This window comes from Salmo trutta, chromosome 29, assembly GCF_901001165.1.
Source record: "Salmo trutta chromosome 29, fSalTru1.1, whole genome shotgun sequence".
In the NCBI taxonomy this organism is placed as follows: domain Eukaryota; kingdom Metazoa; phylum Chordata; class Actinopteri; order Salmoniformes; family Salmonidae; genus Salmo; species Salmo trutta.
In genome coordinates, this window is record NC_042985.1 from 35,018,325 (window position 1) to 35,044,606 (window position 26,282).

The 26,282-nt window shown below is 46.2% G+C and overlaps 1 protein-coding gene across 6 annotated transcripts in view; it reads right to left on the reverse strand.

Moving 5' to 3' along the window:
* LOC115167467 (protein MTSS 2) overlaps positions 1-23,342 on the reverse strand; it is a 91,340-nt gene extending 67,998 nt beyond the window's left edge. For 2 of the 6 annotated variants that reach the window (XM_029721894.1, XM_029721893.1), the window contains exons 1-3: positions 22,754-23,342; positions 11,160-11,221; positions 10,877-10,950 (exon numbers count right to left, since the gene is read on the reverse strand). In XM_029721894.1, the coding sequence (XP_029577754.1) occupies positions 10,877-10,950; positions 11,160-11,221; positions 22,754-22,822 (205 nt within the window). In that variant the 5' untranslated portion in view covers positions 22,823-23,342. The remainder of the gene's footprint in view (positions 1-10,876; positions 10,951-11,159; positions 11,222-22,753) is intronic. The other 4 variants (XM_029721892.1, XM_029721891.1, XM_029721896.1 and 1 more) reach the window with 2 other exon arrangements.
* Positions 23,343-26,282: the final 2,940 nt, after the last annotated feature.

Genomic DNA, 26,282 nt, shown 5'->3' on the forward strand with positions numbered 1-26,282 from the left:
CTTAACTCTTCTTGAACTGCACTGTTGGTTAAGGGCTTGTAAGTAAGCCTACACAAGTCTACACTCGCTGTATTCGGCGCATGTAACAAATAAAGTTTGACTTGATTTGAGAAAGGCTGCCGATGGCAGACCTGGCTCTCAAGAGAAGACAGGCTATGTGCACACTGCCCACAAAATGAGGTGGAAACTGAGCTGCACTTCCTAACCTCCTGCCAAATGTATGACCATATTAGAGACACATATTTCCCTCAGATTACACAGAGCCACGAAGAATTCAAAAACCAAATCCAATTTTGGGTGAAATACCACAGTGTGCAATCACAGAAGCAAGATTTGTGACCTGTCGCGACAAGAAAAGGGCAACCAGTGAAGAACAAACACCATTGTAAATACAACCTATATTTATGTTTATTTATTTTCCCTTTTGTACTTTAACTATTTGCACTTCATTACAACACTGTATATATGCATAATATGACATCTGAAATGTCTTTATTCTTTTGGAACTTTTGGAAGTGTAATGTTTCCTGTTCATTTTTTATTTCACTTTTGTTTATCATCTATTTCACTTGCTTTGGCAATGTTTGAAATATCTAGCCAATACATTTTGAATTGAGTAACATTGCTTGTTAACTTCAGAGCTGTAATGATTTGACACTTTGGCTTTGGTTAAAGGCAAGTAGAAATGCATACTAGTAGTAGTCATGGCTCCTGCAGGAGACACATTCTGGGTGATGTGATACAACGTCATCATCTCACTGGCTTCTTCTCTGGCGAGCTCTCATTGGCTGTCGCTGATGATCACCGATCTCAAAACTTGTCGTTGCACACCTCACACTACAAGGGCATTGCAGATGTTTTGCCGATAAAATCCAAACACGTTTGAAACTATCAGGACGGCTCAAAGACGGGATCGGTAGCCCTCAGATTGCGTCTCTGACCCGCTCGTGTAATGGTCCTGTGTGTAGCTGGTGTAGAAAGTCAAGGGGCAGGACAGCAGATATGAGTAATCAACGTATTTTACTCAAAATACACAAATACAAAGCAAGATAGCGAGCCCACAAAAACGGACCGATATACAATGAACAATTACTCACAAACAAACATGGGTGAACCGAGGGTTAAATAATGAACAAGTAATTGGGGGATTGAAACCAGGTGTGTAAGACAAAGACAAAACAAATGGAAAATGAAAAGTGGATCGGCGATGGCTAGAAGGCCGGTGACGTCGACCGCCGAACGCCGCCCGAACAAGGAGAGGGACCGACTTCGGCGGAAGTCGTGACAGCTCACATTAAATGAGAGTCGGTGACAGTAGGCAACGACATTGGGATTTAGTCTCCGATATCAAAAATTTGTCTGGGACAGCTAAATCAGTCCCAAAATCGTGTGGTGTACACCCATCTTAAAAACACACGTTGTTCTCCCCCACATTTAACACACCTCGGCACATTCACGGCAGCTAACGTTACATCATTCCTAACAAAAGCCAGGAGCCACAGTCAATCAACCTATGGGGACAGGACAGTGGTCTTTCCTTATAATCCTGTGATTCTTGCTAATTCCTCTACTGCCCTCTGCCATTTCCAGAGGCTGGGGGGGGGATCTTAGCATGTCTATTAAAACAATATTTTCTATGAACCATATTCTGTCGTGTAATGCTAATCAGAAGTATACATTTGCCACGGAAAGAGGACTACTCCAGGTAAAAGAGTGCCTACGGTATGGAGGGGCAGCTAGCCCCCCAGGCGAGGCAACGCCCACCCAAGGCAAACAGACACAAGGCACTATGGGATTATGTGCTAGATCAAGGACATGTCTGGTCTGACCCACGTGGACTCAAAGGTCGTCGTGAGGCCATAAAGGTCATCACGAGGTCATCATGGCCTCTAAAGAATATCCACATCCCCTCCCATGGCACTCACTATCCTCTGAGTTGCTAACCAGTGGAGGCTGCTGAGGGGAGGACGGCTCATAATAATGGCTGGAACGGAGGAAATGGAACGGCATCAGACACATGGAAACCATTTGTTTGATGTGTTTGATACCGTTCCACCGATTCCGCTCCAGCCATTACCACGAGCCCGTCCTCCCCAATAAAGGTGCCACCAAGCTCCTGTCTTGCTAACATAGTGTGAGAAAGAGTGCAAAGTATAGCTACAACGTGTCCAAAAAGAGTCAAATAACGAGCTGAAAGAAATGTGTTTTTGCTTTGACAGCAGTACTACACAGTGCACTAATACACTACCAATCTACGACAAAAGCTTATTTAGTCTGTATGAGAGAGCTGTCTCACCCAGAGTGCACAATGTTGTTTCTTCTTTACCCGGGCGCTGCGACAATAAACCCTGGTGGGTTCATGACAAGGTTGTGTTTAGTCTCCGTCTTAATTGTGTTGTGTTAATAGGGTGAGCTGCCCAGGGAGATGTCTCAGACTGCTGATCCCAGCATCAACTCCCTCTCACAGGGGAGCGAGTGTTCCCTAGAGGGGCGTGCCATGGAGGAGCTGAGTCAGGACAACTGTGATCATGTCAGTGGTATTAACTGGTCCTAGTGTAGCCCACATGAAGAACAAACACCCGCCCAGCCCTCCACTGGCTAATGAGGGAGTGTTGAAGGAACAGGCCACCAGGGCTCTAACATGGCCTGATAGCACACACACACACACTCCATGCCCCGGTCAACACACACACAGGCTAACAACCTCCAGGGTTGCCTCTTGACCTTGACTCCAGCCAATAGAATGTTCTCGTTCTCTCCCAGAAACAATTACCCAACATCCGTCTCTGGCTTGATCTGAGGCAGCAGCAACAGCAGCAGACAAATGCCTTCTCCCTTCAAATCAAATTGCACAGACCCAGTCTGTGCCTTTTGTAATCATCCCTTTCTTTGCAAATGAATGTGTTCTTCATTTTCATGTCAGTCTAAGTGTATTCCAGTCATAAAGCCGCTATTGAAAGATATAATGGTGCCTAGCTACACTGGGACTCAGCTTTGGACATTGAAATGTTTGGGGATTAGATATGTCTAACTGCTAAAGCAATCAGAAACACAACCTGTTCCAATTGTATGTGATGTCTTTGACTACATACTCACGAGTTGAGTGACTGTCCAATGTCAGCCTGCATTTAGCGTACAAGCCAATGTTAGAACAGGAGAGACAAATAAAAACAAATAACAATCTTTAGAGGTCACACACACACACACACAGGCACACACCGTTTTGCTCCTCATTCCCTCCATTAGGCTCCATGTTACCATTTGCTGAGCTGGCAGCCATGTTTTTTCTGCCTTCTAGAGGGAGTCATTTTGCCCCCTAGTGTATGAATCAGATTTATGATGTTCATTATAGGCCCTCCCATTCAGCTCATGCAAGCAGGCCATAAAACACCCAGATGAAGTCGTGTACAAGCTCATCTTGCACTGAGCACATCTGAGTGGACTCTTTATGACCAGGCTACTTTGCCAATCTTTGTGGGTAGCGAGGCTTTTGGGATAGCCCCAGGTTTTAGTGCTTCTACTGTGGGGGCCAAGAATAAATAAATAGAGAGAGAGAGAGAGAGAGAGAGAGAGAGAGAGAGAGAGAGAGAGAGAGAGAGAGAGAGAGAGAGAGAGAGAAAGAGAGAGACCCAAAATGAAGGAAAGCTTTGACTATCTACAGATTCAGTGAGCATAGCCTTGCTATTGAGAGAGGCCGCCGTAGGCAGACCTGGCTCTCTAGAGAAGACAGGCTATGTTCATATTGCCCACAAAATAAGGTGGAAACTGAGCTACACTTCCTAACATCCTGCCAAATCAAAATGTATTAGTCACATGTGCCGAATACAACAGGTGTAGACCTTACAGTGAAATGCTTACTTACGAGCCCCTAACCAACAATGCAGTTTAATAAAAATAAATAATATGAATAAGAATAAGAAATAAATGTAAGAAGTAATTAAAGAGCAGCAGTAAAATAAGGATAGCGAGACTATATACAGGGGGGTTACCAGTACAGAGTCAATGTGTGGGGGTAATATGTACATGTAGGTAGAGTTATTAAGTGACAATGCATAAATGATAACAACAGAGAATAGCAGCGGTGTAAAAGAGTCCGGAAAGCCATTTGATTCAATGTTCAGAAGTCTTATAGCTTGGAGGTAGAAGCTGTTTAGAAGCCTCTTGGACTTGGCTCTCCGGTACAGCTTGCCGTGCGGTAGCAGAGATAACAGTCTATGACTAGGGTGGCTGGAGTCGTTGACAATATTCAGGGCCTTCCTCTGACACCGTCTGGTATAGAGGTCCTGGATGGCAGGACGCTTGGCCCCAGTGATGTACTGGGCCATACACACTACCCTCTGTAGTGCCTTGCAGTCAGAGGCCGAGTAGTTGCCATACCAGGAAGTGATCCAACCAGTCAGGATGCTCTCGATGGTGCAGCTGTAGAACCTTTTGAGGATCTGAGGACCCATGCCATATCTTTTCAGTCTCCTGAGGGGGAATTGTTTTTGTCGTGCCCTCTTCACGACTGTCTTGGTGTGCTTGGACCATGTTAGTTTGTTGGTGATGTGGACACCAAGGAACTTGAAGCTCTCAATCTGCTCCACTACAGTCCTGTTGATGAGAATGGGGGCGTGCTCGGTCCTCCTTTTTCCTGTAGCCCACAATCATCTCTTTTGCCTTGATCACGTTGAAAGAGAGGTTGTTGTCCTGGCACCACACGGCCAGGTCTCTGACCTCCTCCCTATAGGCTGTCTCGTCGTTGTTGGTGATCAGGCCTACCACTTTGTGTCATCGGAAAACTTAATGATGGTGTTGGAGTCGTGGCTGGCCGTCCAGTCATGAGTGAACAGGGAGTACAGGAGGGGACTGAGCACACACCCCCGAGGGGCCCCTGTGTTGAAGGTCAGCGTGGCAGATGTGTTGTTACCTACACTTACCAACTGGGGACGGCCCGTCACAAAGTCCAGGATCCAGTTGCAGAGGGAGGTGTTTAGTTCCAGGGTCCTTATCTTATTGATGAGCTTTGAGGGCACTATGGTGTTGAATGCTGAGTAGTAGTCAATGAATAGCATTCTCACATAGGTTTTCCTTTTGTCCAGGTGGGAGAGGGCAGTGTGGAGTGCAATAGAGATTGCATCATCTGTGGATCTGTTAGGGTGGTATGCAAATTGGAGTGGGTCTAGGGTTTCTGGGATAATGGTGTTGATGTGAGTCATGACAGACCTTTCAAAGCACTTCATGGCTATAGACGTGAGTGCTATGGGTCGATAGTCATTTAGGCAGGTTACCTTAGTGTTCTTGGGCACAGGGACTATGCTGGTCTGCTTGAAACATGTTGGTATTACAGACTCAGACAGGGAGAGGTTGATAATGTCAGTGAAGACACTTGCCAGTTGGTCAGCGCATGCTCGCAGTACACGTCCTGGTAATCCATCTGGCCCTGAGGCCTTGTGAACGGTGACCTGTTTAAAGGTATTACTCATATCGGCTGCGGAGAGTGTGATCACACAGTCTTCTGGAACAGCTGGTGCTACCATGCATGTTTCAGTGTTATTTGCCTCGAAGCAAGCATAGAAGTAGTTTAGCTTGTCTGTTAGGCTCGTGTCACTGGGCAGCTCTCAGCTGTGCTTGCCTTTGTAGTCTGTAAAGGTTTGCAAACCCAGCCACACCCGACGAGCGCCAGAGCCAGTGTAGTACGATTCAATGTTAGTCCTGTATTGACGCTTTGCCTCTTTGATGGTTCGTCGGAGGACATAGCGGGATTTCTTATAAGCTTCCGGGTTAGAGTCCCGCTCCTTGAAAGCGGCAGCTCTAGCCTTTAGCTCAGTGCGGATGTTGCTTGTAATCCATGGCTTCTGGTTGGGGTATGTGCTTACGGTTACTGTGGGGATGACATCATCGATGCACTTATTGATGAAGCCAATGACTGATGTGGTGTACTCCTCAATGCCATCGGAAGAATCCCGGAACATATTCCTGTCTGTGCTAGCAAAACAGTCCTGTAGCTTAGCATCTGCTTCATCTGACCACTTTTTTATTGATCAAGTCACTGCTTTCATTTTTGCTTGTAAGCAGGAATCAGGAGGATAGAATTATGGTCAGATTTGCCAAATGGAGGGGAGGAAGAGCTTTGTACGTGTCTCTGTGTGTGGAGTAAAGGTGGTCCAGAGGTTTTTTCCCTTGGGTTGCAAATTTAACATGCTGATAGAAATTTGGTAAGACTGATTTAAATTTCCCTGCATTAAAGTCCCCGGCCACTTGGAGCGCCACCTCTGGGTGAGTGTTTTCCTGTTTGCTTATGGCGGAATACAGCTCATTCAGTGCGGTCTTAGTGCCAGCGTCAGTCTGTGGTGGTATGTAGACAGCTACAAAAAATACAGAGGAAAACTCTCTAGGTAGATAGTGTGGTCTACAGCTTATCATGAGATACTCTACCTCAGGCGAGCAATACCGTACCTCAAGACTTCCTTAGATATCGTGCACCTGCTGTTATTTACAAAAATACATAGTCTGTCGCCCCTTGTCTTACCAGATGCCGCTGTTCTGTCCTACCGATACAGCGTATAACCAGCCAGCCGTATGTTGATAATGTCGTCGTTCAGCCACGACTCCGTGAAGCATGAGATATTACAGTTTTGAATGTCCTGTTGGTAGTTTAATCTTCCGCGTAGGTCATCTATTTTATTTTTATTATCCCGGGAAAGCAGTATATCATTCACGTCAGGCTCGTTGGACTCGTTAAAGGAAAAAAATTATTCTGCCAGTGAGAAATCGCAGTTCTGATGTCCAGAAGTTATTTTCAGTCATAAGAGACAGTAGCAGCAATATTATGTACAAAATAAGTAAAAAAATAAGTTACAAACAATGCACAGAAACAAACCAAAAAAAACTCAATTGGTTAGGAATACGTAAAACGTCAGCCTTGCTCTCCGGCGCCATCTTCCCATGTATGTATGAACATATTAGAGACACATATTTCCCTCAAATTACACAGACCCACAAAGACTTAATAAATCCAATTTGGAAAAACTCCCATATCTATTAGGTGAAATACCAGTGTGCCATCACAGCAGCAAGATTTATGACCTGTTGCCAGAAGAAAAGGGTAACCAGTGAAGAACAAACACCATTGTAAACACAACCCATTTTTATGTTTATTTATTTTCCCTTCTGTACTTTAACTATTTGCATATTGTTACAACACTGTATATAGCCATAATATGAAATGTCTCTATTCCTTTGGAACTTTTGTAAGTGTAACGTTTACTGTTAATTCTTTATTTCACTTTTCTTTTATGATCTATTTCAATTGCTTTGGCAATGTAAACATATGTTTCCCATGCCAATAAAACCCATTGAAATGAATTGGAGAGAGAGAGAGAGAGAGAGAGATGTGTACACAGAGAGCACAGAATATGAGCCAAAAAAGCTTTTGTCAGTTGTATTCTCTGAAATGAATTCACTTTTTATCCGACAGAAAAAGGCTATCAGCTTCGAACAGGGCCATACACACTGGTTCCAATCTCAGTGGTGGCCATTGTTAATTCAGCCTTTCAGTGGTCATGTCTCTCACCCTGGCACATATTATAGCTCTCAATAACCATCATTCCACGAGAGGGTTTGGCAAATTAAATTTGTTTTGAAAAAAAGAAAGAGAATGTGCACTCAAAATAATTAGTAATTCCTGTGTGGGTGAGAGAGAGAAGAAAAGTAACAGTAAAAGTGCAAAGGGAAAGCATCTGTGTGGAGGAAGAGGAGGAGGAAGATGAGTAGTAAAAGGCTGCTCAATGAGAGGCAGAGGACCGGTTATTAGAGACAGGAAGCATGCCCCACCCTACCCCAAACCACCAACCCCAGACCACAGCGCCCTCCCCACCAGCAAGATGAAAGCCTGGTTTGTGTTTGTGTGTGTTTGCCCCCCTCCCACCTCCAATGTTTGCTCCGGGTAAAGTGTGAGGTAAGTGAGGGCAGAGGGGCACATCTGAACACACATACAAGCTCCTCTCCGCAACTTTGCCCTTTGTCAGGGAGTTGACACTCACGTTTTCCTTCACTCATAGCTCCCTCTCTCGCTCCATATCTCCGCTCTCTACTGTCAACATTCAGACACGCACCCCTCTGTCTCATTCCATACCTCCCTCTAGGTCCTGTCTGCGGTCCAGTCTAGCCTGTTTGATCCTGCAGTCTGTTAGTTGGCAGTCAGTCTCCTCAGAGAAGAGGCCTACATAGGGCCCCTGACCAATGGGCAACCTCTGTTAGCCCCTGCTCGCTCCAGCGCCATCCCCACACAACACCTGTATGCGTTCTACAGAACATCTAGATGTGTTACAGCTAGACCTGTGGGGATCCAGATCAGGTTTAGCATAACATCTTCCTCTACGCCACAAGCTAGGCCAAGAGCATGGCCATGGAGCAGGGAACTGGGCTCAGCAGCACAAGCTAGGCCAAGAGCATGGCCATGGAGCAGGGAACTGGGCTCAGCAGCACAAGCTAGGCCAAGAGCATGGCCATGGAGCAGGGAACTGGGCTCAGCAGCACAAGCTAGGCCAAGAGCATGGCCATGGAGCAGGGAACTGGGCTCAGCAGCTCCACATGGACCTGAGGCTTGTTTCTTTAGTTTTTTTTGTTCTAGAACAGAAAACCACAGAACATCACCACTCCTTGAGAGAAGAGGCTGGTTCTGTAGCACGGAACTAGAACCAACTATTTCTATGTTCTGTACTGTATGTCTGAGAACAGAGCATGGGAGAGAGAGAGCGTCTTCGCCCTGTGGGGCTGGGACAGACAGACAGACGAAGCTCTCTCTCTCACACACACACACACAGAGAGACATTCATATTCTAAATGGCCAGAAGGGACAATTACTTAAGAGACACCATCTAACTGGCTTTGTTCATGGGAAAGGTCTATTAGAATACACGAGGCAGTCAGAGGGATAATTGTGCGTTTGTATTGAGTCACTGCACTGAGAACGGTTACCCTACTGTATGATGCGGTTACCACATATCTCTTCCATTACCGGGAGAACATCTCATGCAGCGTGTTGGAATGCGCGGCAGATAAACATACGGTACAGATGTGCCTGTCTGCTGAAGCTGTGCGCGTGTGTGTGTGTGTGTGTGTGTGTGTGTGTGTGTGTGTGTGTGTGTGTGTGTGTGTGTGTGTGTGTGTGTGTGTGTGTGTGTGTGTATGTGTGGTCATGGATGAGCCATGTGGAGCCCACACACACAGGTCTGTGACCTACATTCGATGGGGCAGCAGTGCCCCCACGGTCCCCACCACAAATCTCCAATAATCACAGCTAGCATCTGCCACAGTCACGGCCACAACTGGACTGTGGCAGGAATAACAGACACACACACACGCACACACACACACACACACACACACACACACACACACACACACACACACACACACACACACACACACACACACTGGAGATTTCTAAACTCTATACATTACTGCTGAATCCTCACACTCTTCTACTACAGCAAAAAGAGAGAGAGGAAAAAAGGACATTATCTTCAATCTCCTTCCTCTTTTGTCTCTGACATAATACCTGGTTCCATCTCGTTGTGTCCTTGAAGCACCTCCTGTCTCTCTCTCTCTCCTTTCCTACATCTCCTCTCCTACACTATAGTGTATTTCCTCCCTCTGTCCCCAGCGGTGTGTGTGTGTGTATGTGTCCTGCCCTAGGTGGGCCCCTGTGGTCTCTGGAGGATGTAGGATCACTAGGATGTGGCCCCTCACTGTTTTTACAGGCCAGACAGGAAGCAACCAACCCTGTCAGCTCATTAAAAATGTCAACGCCTGGTGGGGTCACACACACACACACCAATGCACACACTTGTATTATCACATACACTTGCACACACATACACAAATGCACACGCGGGGGGGGGGGCAAACACGCACAAACGCACACACACAGGCACACACCCATAAACACACACACACACTGTACACACAGAGTACAAGAGCCACACCAAATAGGGCCCAGTATTCCATATCCCTAGAAAATGTAGCTTCATTATAAGGCCTACAGTCTGTATTGTCCCTCTGCTCATGCCATAAAACAAGGCTGAGTGTTCCCCCTAGTAAGGCTTCTGAAAGGAGCTCAGCACAGTCTCCTAACAATGCCCAGAGCCCCCAGCCAAAAAGAACCCTGCTGCCCAGCCGCCTGCCACATCTTCTCTCTCTTGTATCATAAACCAAGCCTTTGTTCTCCGCTCCTCACATTATCCGGTGGGATGATGCTCCATTCATCTCCGTCTCTGCTCCCTAAACACAGCTAATTCAGGGATGAAAACTCTTCAAAGTTCACAGAGAATGTAACTTCACGCACGGTATCACGCAACTTTTGAAACAGTGAACAAATGTATTAAAGCTGATAACATCTTATCAAGTGACTGTCAATAAAATCCCATCCCTGTTGGCACGGAGTGTGACCTAAGAGGATCTGTTCCCTTAACTCATATCCAAGTATAACTGATGTTATTCACTCACCTAAAGGAACACGTACACACAGGCACACACACACACTTCATTCTGTGGAATCTTTAACTAGATGCGTGCATGACAATCTGTCCTCACAACAACAGGAGGAGTGATCCCCTAATCACAAATCTGTCTCTCTATCCTCCTCTGGAAAGGCTGCCCTTCAAAGATGAACCCAAATCAGCTGGGATACCCCCATCCCCACACTCACAGACGATTTCAAAACGTACACCACACACACACACACACACACACACACACACACACACATATCAACTCCCGTGTCCTCAGAGCGAGCTCGCTCACACACACACACACACACACACACACACACACACACACACACACACACACACACACACACACACACACACACATCTGGAAGCTCACGTACCTCTGGTGTTGGTGGCCATGTCCGCCACCTTCTGAAAGGCATCCAGGAAGGCCACTGCTGCCAGCACTGTGGTCCTGAGAGCAGAGCGGGACAGAGCAGACAGGACAGACACATGATTGGCACCGGTTCACAACCACAGTCATTTCAACATAAACAGACATAGTCAGCAGATCTGGCGCTTCAGAACAGACAGAGGGGGATTACATGGTTGTCAATGGCACTGGCTGGGATTCTCATTGACGGGCACAGCTCTAGTAGACACAGGACAGTGGCTGGGGCTTACCTGAGCTGGGAGTGCAGTTTGGTGGCCTTGGCACTGAAGTCTTCCCATACTGGGTATGAACACTGGGAATAAATAAATAAAAAGGGACACGTTAGAAGGACATTATGCAATGCAACGGGTGCATGATCTGTACAAATATCAAACAGGACCTTTGACCGTTTTCACTCACATTGTATGCTCTAGATCTGTGTATGCGCACTACACTCTTAGAAAAATAAGGTGCTATCTAGAACCTAAAAGGGTTCTTCGGCTGTCCCCATAGGAGAACCCTTTGAAGAACCATTTTTGGTTCCAAGTAGAATCATTTCGGTTCCAGGTGGAACCCTTTTGGGTTCCGTGTAGATGGTTCTTCAAAGGGTTCTCCTATGGGGACAGCCAAAGAACCCCTTTGGAACCCTTTTTACAAAGAGTGTAATATAAAATAAGCACTTTACGTGCAGCATTGCACCTCCCGTGAGGAGCAGAATATTCTGGCTAAAATGTCTGTGTTCCCTGGTCTGAGTCATCACTGTCTGTGATTGGGCAACACATCCTCTGTTTCCACCAGCCCCCGGCACCGGCAGATATCAAAGGAAGCAATGAATGGCAACGCAAATCAAACACGATATTTGCACCCCAAAATGACCGTGTGAAGTTCTCTTCTTTTTTTCCCCCTATATAGGTGTCATTTCCTCTTTGTTCACACCCATTATCACACACAAATGATCCACAAGGTAAATAGTAGTAAATGCAGTGGAGGCTGCTGAAGGGAGGACAGCTCATAATGATGGCTGGAACGGAGTGAATGGAATGGCATCCATCAAACACATGGAAACCATGTGTTTGATACCATTCCGCCCCAGCCATTACCACGGACACGTCCTCCCCAATTAAGCTGCCACCAACCTCCTGTGAGTACATGGTGTTACATGTTGACTATAACATCTCTTCTACCTGCAGGGCAGAGTGTGTTTCGAGCCCTCCGCGCCTCTCTCTGCCTTTGTTGTCAGACGCTACGGCCCGGATTTGAGAGCAGCAGATCAGACCGCTGTGTGTCCAAGGCTGAAATAAGCCTCACTCCACTGCACAGCTGGGGGTTGGAGATCTACATGAGCAAGTACCCCCAAGTCCCCCCGCCGTCTCCAAACCCCCAGCATGCAGGGAGAGAGAGGGGGAGAGGGGATAAGAACCAGGGAGATAGCGGGAGGGAAAGACAAAAGAGACCGGAGAGAAGGGAAAGGGGGATATGGTGGAAAGGGAAAGAGAATGGATGAGAGGGAGACAGGAAAGAGAGGATGAAGAGGAGCATTTAAGGGACAGGACCCGACCGGAGCAGAGGAGCAGGGATGTCACGGGGGCTACAGTGGGCGACAGCGGGCGTCTCGCCCTTTGATCTGATGTCTCATTCCTGGTGTTAATTTGGTCCGAAATCAGAGCAGCATTTCCCTGCGGTCCCCCGTCTGTGTTTGAAGTGCTCTAATCTTGCAATGTTGCAAGCCTGACGTCTGTCAGGAGAGGCCTTCTGGATAGGAGATACGGAGCGGGCGACGACTCCTCTCCATTACAATCACACCAGCCCATCCCTCATTACCATATTAGGCCATTTTAATCCAATTGAGGGGATCCTGGCGGTGCCTGATAGTGTAACGATTGTTTATTAGGTTCATTGTAGGCCTGGGGATATTTTATTTCCCATCCTCCTCAATGAATCACTCACTCACTCCTACTCGACTTGCAACATGACCCACAAACAATGGGATAAGTACCTCTCTCCATCCATCCAGCCGCCTGGATGCTTCCCAGGTAAAGAGAGCAGGCTATTTTTCCTTTAGCTTAACCAAGTGGAAAAACAGCCATTAAAAGGTGCACTCTAATCAGAAAAAAAAGAAAACAATCCAGAGGCAGAGGAAGACTGATGATGCAGAGTAAAGATAACAAAAAGGAAGAAGAAACAAATCTTTCTGCATTTTTTTTTTTACCTTTATTAAGAACAAATTCTCATTTACAATGACAGCCTACCCCAGCCATACCCTCCCGTAACCCGGACGACGCTGGGCCAAATTGTGCGCCCCCCTATGGGCCTCCCGATCACGGCCGGTTGTGATACAGCCGGGTCTGTAGTGACGGGTCTGTAGTGACGCCTCTAGCACTGCGATGCAGTGCCTTAGACCGCTGCGCCACTCTGGGTCCACATCACATTACATTGACATTGCATTGCTGTTTGCGTCGCTGGAAGTCAAGGCATACAAACAGTAGCATCACATAACTGCAAAGTTGATGGAACCTTTAGAGTGAGTGACAGTGTTCTGCCAGGGCAGGCTGGCTGCCACTCCTCAAAAGGACCCTCAGCCACTGATAACATGCTATTGCATCACCACTTCCTCTTCTGCACATAAAGACATCCTCACAGTAGTGACAGCACACAGAAAACTCCATAGTAACACATCTCATGCCTGACTACCCCTAGACATGCAGCGCATTAACTCTCCCTTCCACCAGCTCTCGCTAACTCCTCAAAAAGGTTAAAGGTGGTAGGTTGCATGATGGGCTAGCTGGACTCTGTGGAACTCTCCCTGGGGAGTTTACAGTCCAGTGGCCTATATCTGTGCTCAGCGGACTTGAATTCTGTCCTGTTGTTTTAGCGAACCCACCATATTTACTTGAGCAAATGAAAAGCTCACAGCTTCATCTCTTTGTTCCTTTGTTCTCTGGAGGATGACATAAACCGTGGATTAGCCCAATTCCAGCTCTTTAAAATCGGGCCAATTCAGACTTTTAAAGAGATATAAACCATCCACACAATAGAGGCTAATTTCACAGTTCTTTATGCTAATATAATAGTTCCCATTTTGGATGTGCTGGAAAGGATACAGTCGACATTCGCTCCATAGCAACTATATGAGACAAGGAACCAATGGTGATTCCCTAGCTTACTAAGAAGCCCCTTTACAGGCTGACGGAACAAGGACAGGGCACAGACAGGGAAGGGAAGGGCTGATAGACGCATACGGCTAAGCTTCATTAAGTAATTGGAAGCGGAGCTACGCGTACAAACGCGGGCAACCACAACGTCTACTACCTCGCGTTGCGTAATCTCCAGATCAGGGGAGCGCCTGCTACTTAGATCCAGGAAAGTAGACTCCTCCAAGGGCTTTACCGTATCAGCAGACCAAATGTGTTCTGCTGGACGCAGGCAATGCACATGACACGTTTGATTGAACAGAAATGTTCACTAAGTCACAGGAGGTTGGTGGCACCTGAATCGGGGAGGACGGGCTTGTGGTAGTAGCTGGAGCGGGAATCAGTGGAATGGTGTCAAACACATCAAACACTTGGGTTCCATGTGTTTGATGCCATTCCATTAGCTCCTTTCCAGACATTATTATGAGCCGTCCTCCCCTCAGTAGCCTCCACTGCACTAAGTGTTATGTCAAGTTTCAGGACAAAAGATAGAATGTCTCCGCTACTGATATGAACAGCGCAAACACTGGATTGGAGTTTTCTCAGTAACTTTTACATTGCCCGAGGATAGACACCGTGACGAATCTCAAAGTGCCTGTGAGCTACAATTGCGTGCCTCTGCTCTTACGGGAAATTGATCGCCTTCTGTAACTTTAAGAAACATTGCCTTGTCCCTTGTAATTCCATTACCAAAAACCTGCATATCTTTAAGATATTTTCTCTCTTTTCTCTCCCTCATGAGGGAGGATAATAAAGTTCACAGAAGTAACAAGTAAAGGTAGACCTACGAATTAGTTATAGTGTTTTTACTGATACCAATTTTGTTTATTAAATTATTACATTTTGTTTTGTTTGTGAATTATTAAGTAATTAAAAAAGTAACAAAATTACACAAACCACAGTTGGGTCATCTGCTACTGTCCTCCCTTCCACTGGCATACTTTTATGTTCAGCTCATAACTGTTGGTTTTTTCCCTCTTTCTGACATCTGGTACTCAAAGCAAAACTGTGAAAACAGTCTGGACAACCACTCCCTCTCACTTTCCCTGTCTCCAACTCTTTCTCTCTCTCTCTCTCTCTTTCTTCTCCCTCTCTCTCCAGCTAATGTCACCTCTCGCCGCTCTTACTGACACCTACCATGACACCTACCACCTGCCCTCTTTCCATTTACTGTAACAAGCATCCTCGCCCACTGAACACAGACTGACACCTACCATGACACCTACCACCTGCCCTCTTTCCATTTACTGTAACAAGCATCCTCGCCCACTGAACACTGACTGACACCTACCATGACACCTACCACCTGCCCTCTTTCCATTTACTGTAACAAGCATCCTCGCCCACTGAACACTGACTGACACCTACCATGACACCTACCACCTGCCCTCTTTCCATTTACTGTAACAAGCATCCTCGCCCACTGAACACTGACTGACACCTACCATGACACCTACCACCTGCCCTCTTTCCATTTACTGTAACAAGCATCCTCGCCCACTGAACACCGACTGACACCTACCATGACACCTACCACCTGCCCTCTTTCCATTTACTGTAACAAGCATCCTCGCCCACTGAACACTGACTGACACCTACCATGACACCTACCACCTGCCCTCTTTCCATTTACTGTAACAAGCATCCTCGCCCACTGAACACTGACTGACACCTACCATGACACCTACCACCTGCCCTCTTTCCATTTACTGTAACAAGCATCCTCGCCCACTGAACACTGACTGACACCTACCATGACACCTACCACCTGCCCTCTTTCCATTTACTGTAACAAGCATCCTCGCCCACTGAACACTGACTGACACCTACCATGACACCAACCACCTGCCCTCTTTCCATTTACTGTAACAAGCATCCTCGCCCACTGAACACTGACTGACACCTACCATGACACCTACCACCTGCCCTCTTTCCATTTACTGTAACAAGCATCCTCGCCCACTGAACACTGACTGACACCTACCATGACACCTACCACCTGCCCTCTTTCCATTTACTGTAACAAGCATCCTCGCCCACTGAACACCGACTGACACCTACCATGACACCTACCACCTGCCCTCTTTCCATTTACTGTAACAAGCATCCTCGCCCACTGAACACTGACTGACACCTACCATGACACCTACCACCTGCCCTCTTTCCATTTACTGTAACAAGCATCCTCGCCCACTGAACACCGACTGACACCTACCACCTGCCCTCTTTCCATTTACTGTAACAAGCATCCTCACCCACTGAACACCGACTGACACCGGACGCCCACGGACGTTGAAACGTAGCTGAACTTTGGTCAGTCCGCCCTGGCAGGACCAAATCTGAACCAGTCATAGATGTCTATGTTTCACAAGTTTGGAGAGTACAGTACAGTACAGTAGAGCACAGTAGAGAACAGAACAGTACAGTAACTAAAAGTACATTACAGTACAATAATAGCTAGACTGTAGAATAATATCCAAATATGCAAAAGAAGGATATTGCATATTTCTACCTTTCTATACCTATTCAGGATACATCACCATGAAGCGAATGCTATTCATATCCATAATTATGCATTTCTGTATATTACACATCAGGGACCCATGATGTAATTGAGTTACCATAATTCTGTTCCTGGATGCAAATCCACTTCACCTACTGTAGTTCAATAACTCAAGGTGTCATGTCATAGCTAACACTCCATTCTTTCCGCAGACATGTCTGAATTGTAATCTTTGAAAATGTAAACATTTTTATCTCAATATCAAATAACTTTTGGGTAACAATTAAAATGGTCAAAAATAAACAAAAATGACTTCTTAGCAAAGACCAATGTGTCAAGCAAGAATTTTGCTAGGACGGTCTGGGAGTGGGGAGGGTATAACTGAAAACTAGTTGTTATTGGCAGAGGTTTAGAACAATATTTCTTATTGGTCAATTAACAAATGTACTGTCTGGTGATGTCACCAGGTAGGCCAAAACTCCAACCCACCAAAACAGGAAATTTCAGTTGGTCTTTTCAAACAGCTCTTACATTTAAAGGGAAATATCATCATTTTCACAATATTATTCAAACCTCATAGTGTGGAAATATATATATAAAACATAGTAAAAATCTAATGTTTGACTGCACTGGGTTTTTAACAGAGTTTTTGGAAAATGTGGTCACATAGAAAACTGAGGTTGAACTTTGCTTCTGCACTGTTCTTCCAGTAAATGTGTTTTTGTGAAATGTTCTGTGTAAATTGTTCAAAGTAGTCCTGGTGCATAGAGTGGTATGGTCTGTTAAACTTTCAAATCGATGGTTTTTGTTTGGCTTACATTTTAAAGTGAAAAATCTGAGTCAAAGCATAACTCTGTTACTGTGAAATTGCCTAAATATAACCTCTGGATCCAGTCTTCTCCATCCCCCTGCACTGTACGTGAATACTATTGACTCTGTCCCCACCGTTGTTGCTCCACACCGACTAAATACACTGCTGGGTTCTTACCTGACGATAGATACACAAATAGACGCCTTAGGTTACCTTTACATCATGTTGGCAAATCATTGCTCTCAAATGACATCAGGATACAGGCAGCAAGTTGTTGTCAGATGAAACAGAACGATTGCGTGTTGCATAATTTATGAGGAAGACGATCTTACCAATCTAAACATAGTAATAAAAACCAAACTATCCTGCCAGGCCTTTCTACTGTGGGACAAGGTTAATCATAGTCTCTGTTGATGTCTTTAGAATTTTGAAATATGTGAATGCATTTGCTACCTTCTCCTGAGCTTGGCCTTATACTTCTCAGATATCACAAACAGATAAGGCGAGACCCAATGCTCCCACTAATTTCTCGTTGCTTTTTGTTTCTTCAGCCATGAAAAAAAAAAACGGGAGATGAGGGTGGAGGTGAGCTGAGCTACCCAGAGAGATGGAGGGATGGCCGGTGGAGGTTGATGACTATGGGTGTCTCTGGCTGGGGCCTGGGCTGCTCAGTGTGTCTCAGTAGTGTCAAGCACTGCCAGGGGCTTGATAAAAATAGCAAGTTTGGTTCAATCTCATAACCCCCACCCGCGCAGTACATCGCACTCGCTGGTGTAAATGAATGATGGAGGGGGGGGGGGGTAATCTCCCTCTTCACCATTTACCACAGCAGCCTGCAGCCTTGCAGAAATGAATAATGGAAATCGCTTAATATGAAAAGGCACAGCTTCTTCCTCCATGTCTGTCTCTCTCTCTCTCTCCATCCCGGTCTCGCTCTCAATCTATATCTGTCTCTTTCTGTATCACTTTGGGCCTTTCGTTCTCTCTCATATGTTCTCTCGTCCTTACTTACCATCATCTCCCTTCTTTCTTCTAGTCGTCCATCTTAGCTCCCTAACTCACCCTCTCCCTCTCCGTCCCAGGTCTAGTTGTCCCAGGTCTCCAATGTTGCATGTGTGTAGTGGCTGTGGGTGCGCCACTCAGCCTAATTGAAATGGGAGTCTTCACTGAGGTCCACTCTGAGATACTGCCACCACTCTGAGATACTGTATATCGTGGCATTAAAATACATGACAGGTCTGTGATGGAAAAGCAGGTAGCATTTTGTAACACTCTCATTGGTGGGGACGGTCGCCGACGGCTGTCCATCATGCAGAGACAGTGAGGAACGCAGATGTGTCCTGTTGGAGGTCGGGGTGTACTTGAGGATATGGGTCAGCATCATCCTCCTTTTTGCCTGGACCCAAACATTGTCAGTAAGCCCCATAGCAACATCTAGGGGTATACTGAATGGAAAACCACACTAAATACTTTTGCATGAGAGAACAGTGGAGAGTGGATTTTGTTCCTCCAGTAGGTAGATTGTATTTTTTTACGGTGCAAAAAAATTGATTTGAAACCATTTCTTTCCCCCGTTCTTTACTTATCAATGCGCTGAGTGGTTTTACAGTCAACAAATGAATGTGATGAGATGAGTCTGACAGGCCCGACAAAGCCTGCACTGAGAACCACTGGCACTGTCCCAATGTGATTTCTCAATCTGAAACCAGTCGATTCATCTCTAACGAGCCTAACGAGAGACAGAGAACACATGCTCATTTACAGACCCGGGGCCCTGCACGTTGTCATGGCATCAATGGCCCCTACAAAGGGGTGATCATTTGGGGGAGCACGGACACATGAGTCACGAGGATGGCTGTCCTCTCTGGTCCTCTGCCTCTCGGCCCAAAGGCAGTGTCCAGAAATGGATCACACGTGCAGCAGTTAACACGCATTCTGAGAAATGCTGTGGGATCTCCCCAGGTTAGCCAGACAACACACACACACACACACACACACACACACACACACACACACACACACACACACACACACACACACACACACACACAGCACTTGCATGGGATTGTTTCAATTCATGGGAAGAAACTGTCAAGACTTTGCATGTATTTTGGAAAGCACAAGCTTTGTGGTTCATGCCACATTCATCTGTTTGTTAACGTTGTTGCCACTCTGACACAAAGACGAGACGACACAACATTATACATAGACAAACACTCACAAGCTACAAAGAAGACAATCAGAGGAAAAATAAACATCTGACTACCACATGACCAATAACACACACACACACACACACACACACACACACACACAAACTAGGAATCGTCAAAAAGACACACAACTTGACAAGGCAATCATTCCAGACTAGTCTGGTGCACAAACACACACACACACACACATAAACACTCTTGAGCCAGATGGTCGGGTCTTGTTGTGTGAAGGCAGCATGCCTGTCTGAGACAGACTGGTATGCACACCTTGGAAAGAAGTGTGGCAGAGCCTGAGAATGTAAACAGACGATGAGTCCAGCTGGCAAACAGACCATGTCATGGACTTCTCCTGCCTCCCGTCTTCACTCTAGTCCCAGGTACCCCCCCCCCCCCCCCCCGACTCTGTCTGTCTCTACTGGCACTGCACTGAGCGTGTGGTCAGCACACACTGGGCCAGCCTATAGAGAGACAAGCTGACCATGAATGTGACACCCTGTGCTTTCAAATCAAAATCACCTCCATCCTTGCTCTGTCACCACACATAATAACCATGTAATAACTAGACATAGCCCTGAGGGCTGTAGCCTACACTGCCAGACAGCCAGCCCCCTCACACACATGTATTCCCGTCTCTGTCTCCTTAAAAGGGGCGCACACACACACCCCACCTATACAGTCATGAAGTAAGATGTGCAAACAAAGGACTACTCACTCTCTCTTCCACATTATACCATACGGCGGCGGGGGGGGTCTCTCTCTGGAGAACAGAGGGGGAGACGGGGGTCTCTTTGATGTCATTATGGTTGTAATGTGCATTCCTTTTCAGTGAAACATCTGACTCGTGTACCGTATATGCTAATTTCAGAGAGGCCTCCGGTTCACTCGTGGCGGCACGCTGCTGTGTCGCGCCGTACCGTAGAATTAAGAGGTGTCCTGCATGCAGCCGACTGCGTCTTCAGCGCAGTTGTGTTGCCGGCTATTGCACCGGGCATGTCTGCTGCAGTGTGAACAAAGGGAAAGCCTGGTAAACAGCCAGTGATTCTAGGAGAGGAGACACATATGAGAAGTGACTGGGCATGCCCTATGGGGGTGTCAATCCCCCCTGCAACAAAGGGATAGTGAGGGACAGAGGGAGGGGAAAAACCTCCTCCGGGTTGAAACACTTTACCCGGGACATGGATCAATCGCACGCATATGTAAACGTGACCTGTCACACGTAAGGAATGCATTCCCCAAGGTGTTAAGTCTATAGCGCATCATTCAATGTATTTGCATTTCATTGCTCAGTGAAGAGATGTTTTGTCTCGAGCCGTCATGGGGGCACACATCAGCTGGAGAGGATCATACTTGTTCAGAGACGGCATGACAGCACTGAGTACACTGTTAAACTCGGCGCAAATAACATCTTAAGCATAGCCAGCCATAAAGACACAAGAAGTTGAGGCCCTCCTCTCGCATGACAATCCCTGTCCAACAACAGGGTATCCTCGGGTCTCCGTGTGTGTGTGTGTGTGTGTGTGTGTGTGTGTGTGTGTGTGTGTGTGTGTGTGTGTGTGTGTGTGTGTGTGTGTGTGTGTGTTTTCCTCTCTTCTGCCACCAACAACAGCAGTATTTTGAGAGGTGGGTCATTAGTGACAACATGAGGTTGTCATGAGGTTGTCATGAGGTTGTCTGGGGTTACATGAGAGCACAGCAGTCAGCCAGTGGCTTCGAGATATTACCATGTGGCATCTCACTCTGCTGTGGGGACACCCACTAAAGACTACTGCGATGGCCAACCTGAGACGCCAAGTGACCAATGGAGGATGGACGCTGCGGAAGTTACTACTTGACCCATGTGTTAGTGTCCTCCATCATGGTGTAAGAGATCAGATGATGGGAAATGTTTTTAAAAATAATGAATGAGATGAGTGTGTCAGAGCGAGAATAGCGAGAGAGAGAGAGAGAGCGAGCGAGAGAATGGTGGATGTGGGGGAGAGAGAGGTAACCATGAGAGGGGGGGGGGGGTGTCACGGTTCTTCCTTTAGGATGTTGTTAATCTGAGGTTGTAGTTTGACGTGTCCCTAGCTCCTTCAAACCCCCTATGATGTTCACAGATACAGATGGTCAGTGCAGGAATAATAAGCATTCAGAACACCAGCTTTACTCCATCCTTATTCACATGAGACTGGGACCCGGATGGCATAGAAATCCCTTGATGCAGCTTCAAACCCACGATTTCTCACACAGTGGAAAGAAAAGGCACGGATGATGAGATGGAAACAACGGTAGTCATGTTACTGGTCCCAAGTCTGCGCTATGATTTCCTGTTCGAAGAGTAAGACTGTCCACATACTAAGTGTGCCAAATAATCTGTTGGTTAGTCACAGTGGGTGTGGCTAGGAGTCTGGCTCGCTGTCTTCTCATCTGGATCATCGCTGCTCTACCCAGAGAAGAAGGCCAGAACATACAGCAGGCTAGGTCTACACCATGGGCCATTCAGACAGACACAGTGGTGTGCACTACTGGACGCGTGATGGCTTTCGAGGTGCTCATGCTTGCCTCACACGGTCTCTTTAAAAAAAAAAAATCAGCTTGGCAGAAAATCAATGGTGCTGCTTTCTACAAAATGGGAGAGCTCATAACAGCGGTTTTTATTACCGGCACGCAACAAAAAAAGCATGGGACGTGAAGATGGCATGGTTAAATCTGAGTTTAACATTAATTTATTTTGTGTTAATAAAAGCTGAATACATGCACATTTATTCAATCATACATTTTCCATATGGTTATAATCCACATCGTGTTCGAATACACATGCTTACCCTAACACACACATGGAGTCATAGCCTACACGATGACGAGGTTTAACCTGATCTATGCAGAGTAAACCAACGCTCTGACACACACATAGCACATGCAACGGTGATCGAGCAATTGGATTCAATTATAGTAGCTGTCAAAACAACATTTCCAAAGCAATGACGCGACAAATGCGCAAACCTTGCTGGGGAAAGTCACTATCAGGTGGCCTATCGCCGCACTGTGACAGAATAACGGTTCCATGTCCTCGAGGGTGAAAACAAGCAGCTCACAAATGCAGGCAAAAAAAGAATAATGTTGCGAGCAATAATGATGCCCGACCTACCTTCATATCATTAACAATCGCCTGGAATAGTCCACCTAACGCCCCGCACTCCTTCTCCACCGTCTCCATGTTCACTAAATCCAGGGTTCACCAAATACGGACAGGGCACAAAACCCCACCAAATGTATTTCCACGGTAGAAATAGCGATTGCGGAGCCTTGTTCTTCTCTCCTTCCCTGTCTGTGCCCAGCGTGAAAGACAGGATGAGGACGTGTGTTTAAAAGAGAAAGGATACACAAAACCGGTACAATTCTTGTTGTCGACTGTCGGCTCGCTCCCCGTGTCCGTAGAACACCAAGCGAGTGATGATGATGAGAAGAGAGAGGTCACTCTCTCTCTGGTCCCAGCTGCGGGTCTTGAGCCCGAGTTAGGAGGTAAAGCATGCAGAGGGCACCGCGATGTACACTCTCATCTTCGGATAGCAAGGAAAAATCGAGTTGGGTTGATGAGAGGTAATAGCTCCGGAGTGATGTATCAAAATGTGAGACAGTAGGTTGGTGAACAGGCCTACCCGCGGAGCACGAGGCTACCGGTGATTGGAGAAGAGGCAGTGGGGCTGTGCGGCGGATTGAGCAGAGCCAGTAATTCGATCTATGGGAATCGAAAGGGGCCGGACAGCTCTCTTGTCACATGGAGGTGGTGTTTGGAGGGAGGGGTTAACCGTGGGGGTGCATGCGCGCACACACACACACACACAGACAGACAGACAGACAGACTAGACCATCAAACATTTCAATGCAATAGCGGAGAAACGTCAAATAGATGTAGCTACCAGCAAACAATGGCATGGAGACGCATGGCGAATGCGCCTGTGCGCAGGGGAAATTCTTTGTGATGCCTCAATTGTGGTTCAAATTAGAGCGTTTCACACTGTGGCTATTACACAACACTACAGGATCAACAAACATGCTTTCTATTATGTTTGATATAAAAACCAATGGGGCCTTGAATAGCCTTTTGGATTGTTAAACCTAAACAAACAAAAATATGCTGTCTGAGACAAACCCGTTTGTAGACTGGTCGTTAAACCTTGATTAATTAGTCTACAGTGTAATATCTGAGTTAATATGCAGTCCACTGCGTAACTATATTATAATCATCTCATCCGTTCTTGGATAGAGAACTTTTTTCTGCATATTCACACAGTCAATCCTCCTCTGTATTATAGATAATGTTCCACTCATTCCCTGTGCCTCATTCATTGACATTGTGGTAATGGATTTGGTCTCTTGCCTACCTTTATGACATTTAAAATCAAATACAATTTTATTTGTCACATGTGCCGAATACAACAGTGAAATGCTTACTTATAAGCCCTTAACCAACAATGCATTTTTTTTAAAGTAAGGCAATTTGGGGCAAAAAAAAGAAAGTCATGTATAAACAAAAGGAACAAAATAATAATGAAGCTATATACAAGGGGTAACTGTAAGGAGTCAATGTGTGGGGGTACAGGATAGTCAAGGTAATTTAGGTAATATGTACATGTAGGTAGGGGTAAAGTGACTTTGCATAGATAATAAACAGCAAGTAGCAGCAGCGTAAAAAAAGGGTGCAATAGAGAGTGCAATAGAGATTGTGTCGTCTGTGGATCTGTTGGGGTTGTATGTGAATTGTAGTGGGTGTAGGGTTTCTTGGATGATGGTGTTGATGTGAGCCATGACCAGCCTACAGACATGAGTGCTACCGGGCAGTATCCATTTAGGCAGGTTACCTTGGTGTTTTTGGGCACAGGGTCTGCTTGTAACATGTAGGTAGGTATTACAGACTTGGTCAGGGAGAAGTTGAAAATGTCAGACAATTGCCTGTTGGTCAGCGCATGCTCTGAGTACGTGTCCTGGTAATCTGTCTGAACCTGCGGCCTTGGGAATGTTGACCTGTTGAAAGGTCTTACTCACATCGGCTACAGAAAGTAGCATAGCGGGATTTCTTAAGCATCTGGATTAGTGTCCCACTCCTTGAAAGCTGCATCTCTAGCCTTTAGCTCAGTGTTCATGTTGCCTGTAATCCATGGCTTCTGGTTGGGATATGTACGTACAGTCATCTGTGGGGACGACGTTGCCGATGCACTTATTGATGAAGCCAGTAACTGATGTGGTAAACTCCTCAATGCCATCAGATGAATCCCAGAACATATTCCAGTCTGTGCTACAGTAGCAAAACAGTCCTGTAGCTTAGCATTCAGGTTCACGTTTTTTGGCCTGGTGGTAGATAGGTCAACATGCCCTTGAGCAGGGCATTGACCCTGGACGCTTCTGTGTGTCGCTCTGAATGGGAATCTGTTGGATGACTGGTATCATGCAGTTGTTGAGCGGCTTCACTGTAAGTATATTGTATGTTTCGAATATTCAATAAATAAAAAATTTTAAAATACAAAAATAAATAAAAACTATAACAAACACGAGTAGCATATAGACAATAAACACATAAACAATACTAACTGGGGAAAGAACCTAAGGGAGTGCCAGATATAGGGGAGGTAATAAGTGAGGTAATGGAGTCCAGGTGTGCCTGATGATGACGTCCAGGTGCGCGTAATGATTGATGCCAGGTGTGCATAATGATGGATCTCAGGACCTGTGGTTAGTATACTGGCTACGGCGAACGCCGGAGGGGAGGAGCGGGAGTAGACATGACAGTACTACACAAATTGGTTTAATTATTTATTTACTAGCTAATTAAATGGCAACACAGGATAAACATACACACTTAATACATCAAAAAACAGGTCCCTAGCGGAATGACAACAACATGGCTGCTTGTTACAAAAGAGATGGAGAGGGAGAGAGGGGGACAGAGACACTTAACTGTCAAGATGCACTAGAAGTGAGGGAGGGGTGAAATCAGGCGCAGGAGACCAAAGGTGCGTAGTAGAACGTATTTATTTTCCCGAGTCCAAAAATGCTATAACTAGGCAGGGAACAAGGAAACCCAACTAGGCAAAAAATCCACGTCAACAGAGTCGGGACACAGCCCAGGATAAACGTCCTTCCAACAAAGTACAAGAGCGAAAAACAATCCCCAAAACCCAACGACAGGAAACACAAACAATCCCGCATAAACCTAAACCTAGAAAGCTAGACTAAATACCCCACTAACGAACTCAACTCAAAACAGGTGATAACACAAGACAGACAAAACCAAACAAAAATAAAAAGGGGATCGGTGGCAGCTAGTAGGCCGGCGACGACGACCGCCGAGCGCTGCCCGAACAGGGAGAGGAGCCACCTTCAGTAGACGTTGTGCCATTAACTTTGGTACTTTCAGAAACTACTCTCACTTACAGTAACCATATTGCACAAGAACCGCCACCCGCTTTGAGTAAGAAGTCATGAACTTATTTACATGAAATGCCTTGGTTCGCCGGATCTCTTTCGATAGACAGGGCTGCCTTGAAAAGGGAGTTGGGCCTTTCGTGGCACTCTTGTAAGGCTCTGATTGTCCAAAAGGGTTCCAACAAGTCTTCTACTGTTGTTCTTCTCTGTAGTTGTCCGGTATCCGGTGACTTGTTGTGTAGTCCTGAACAAAA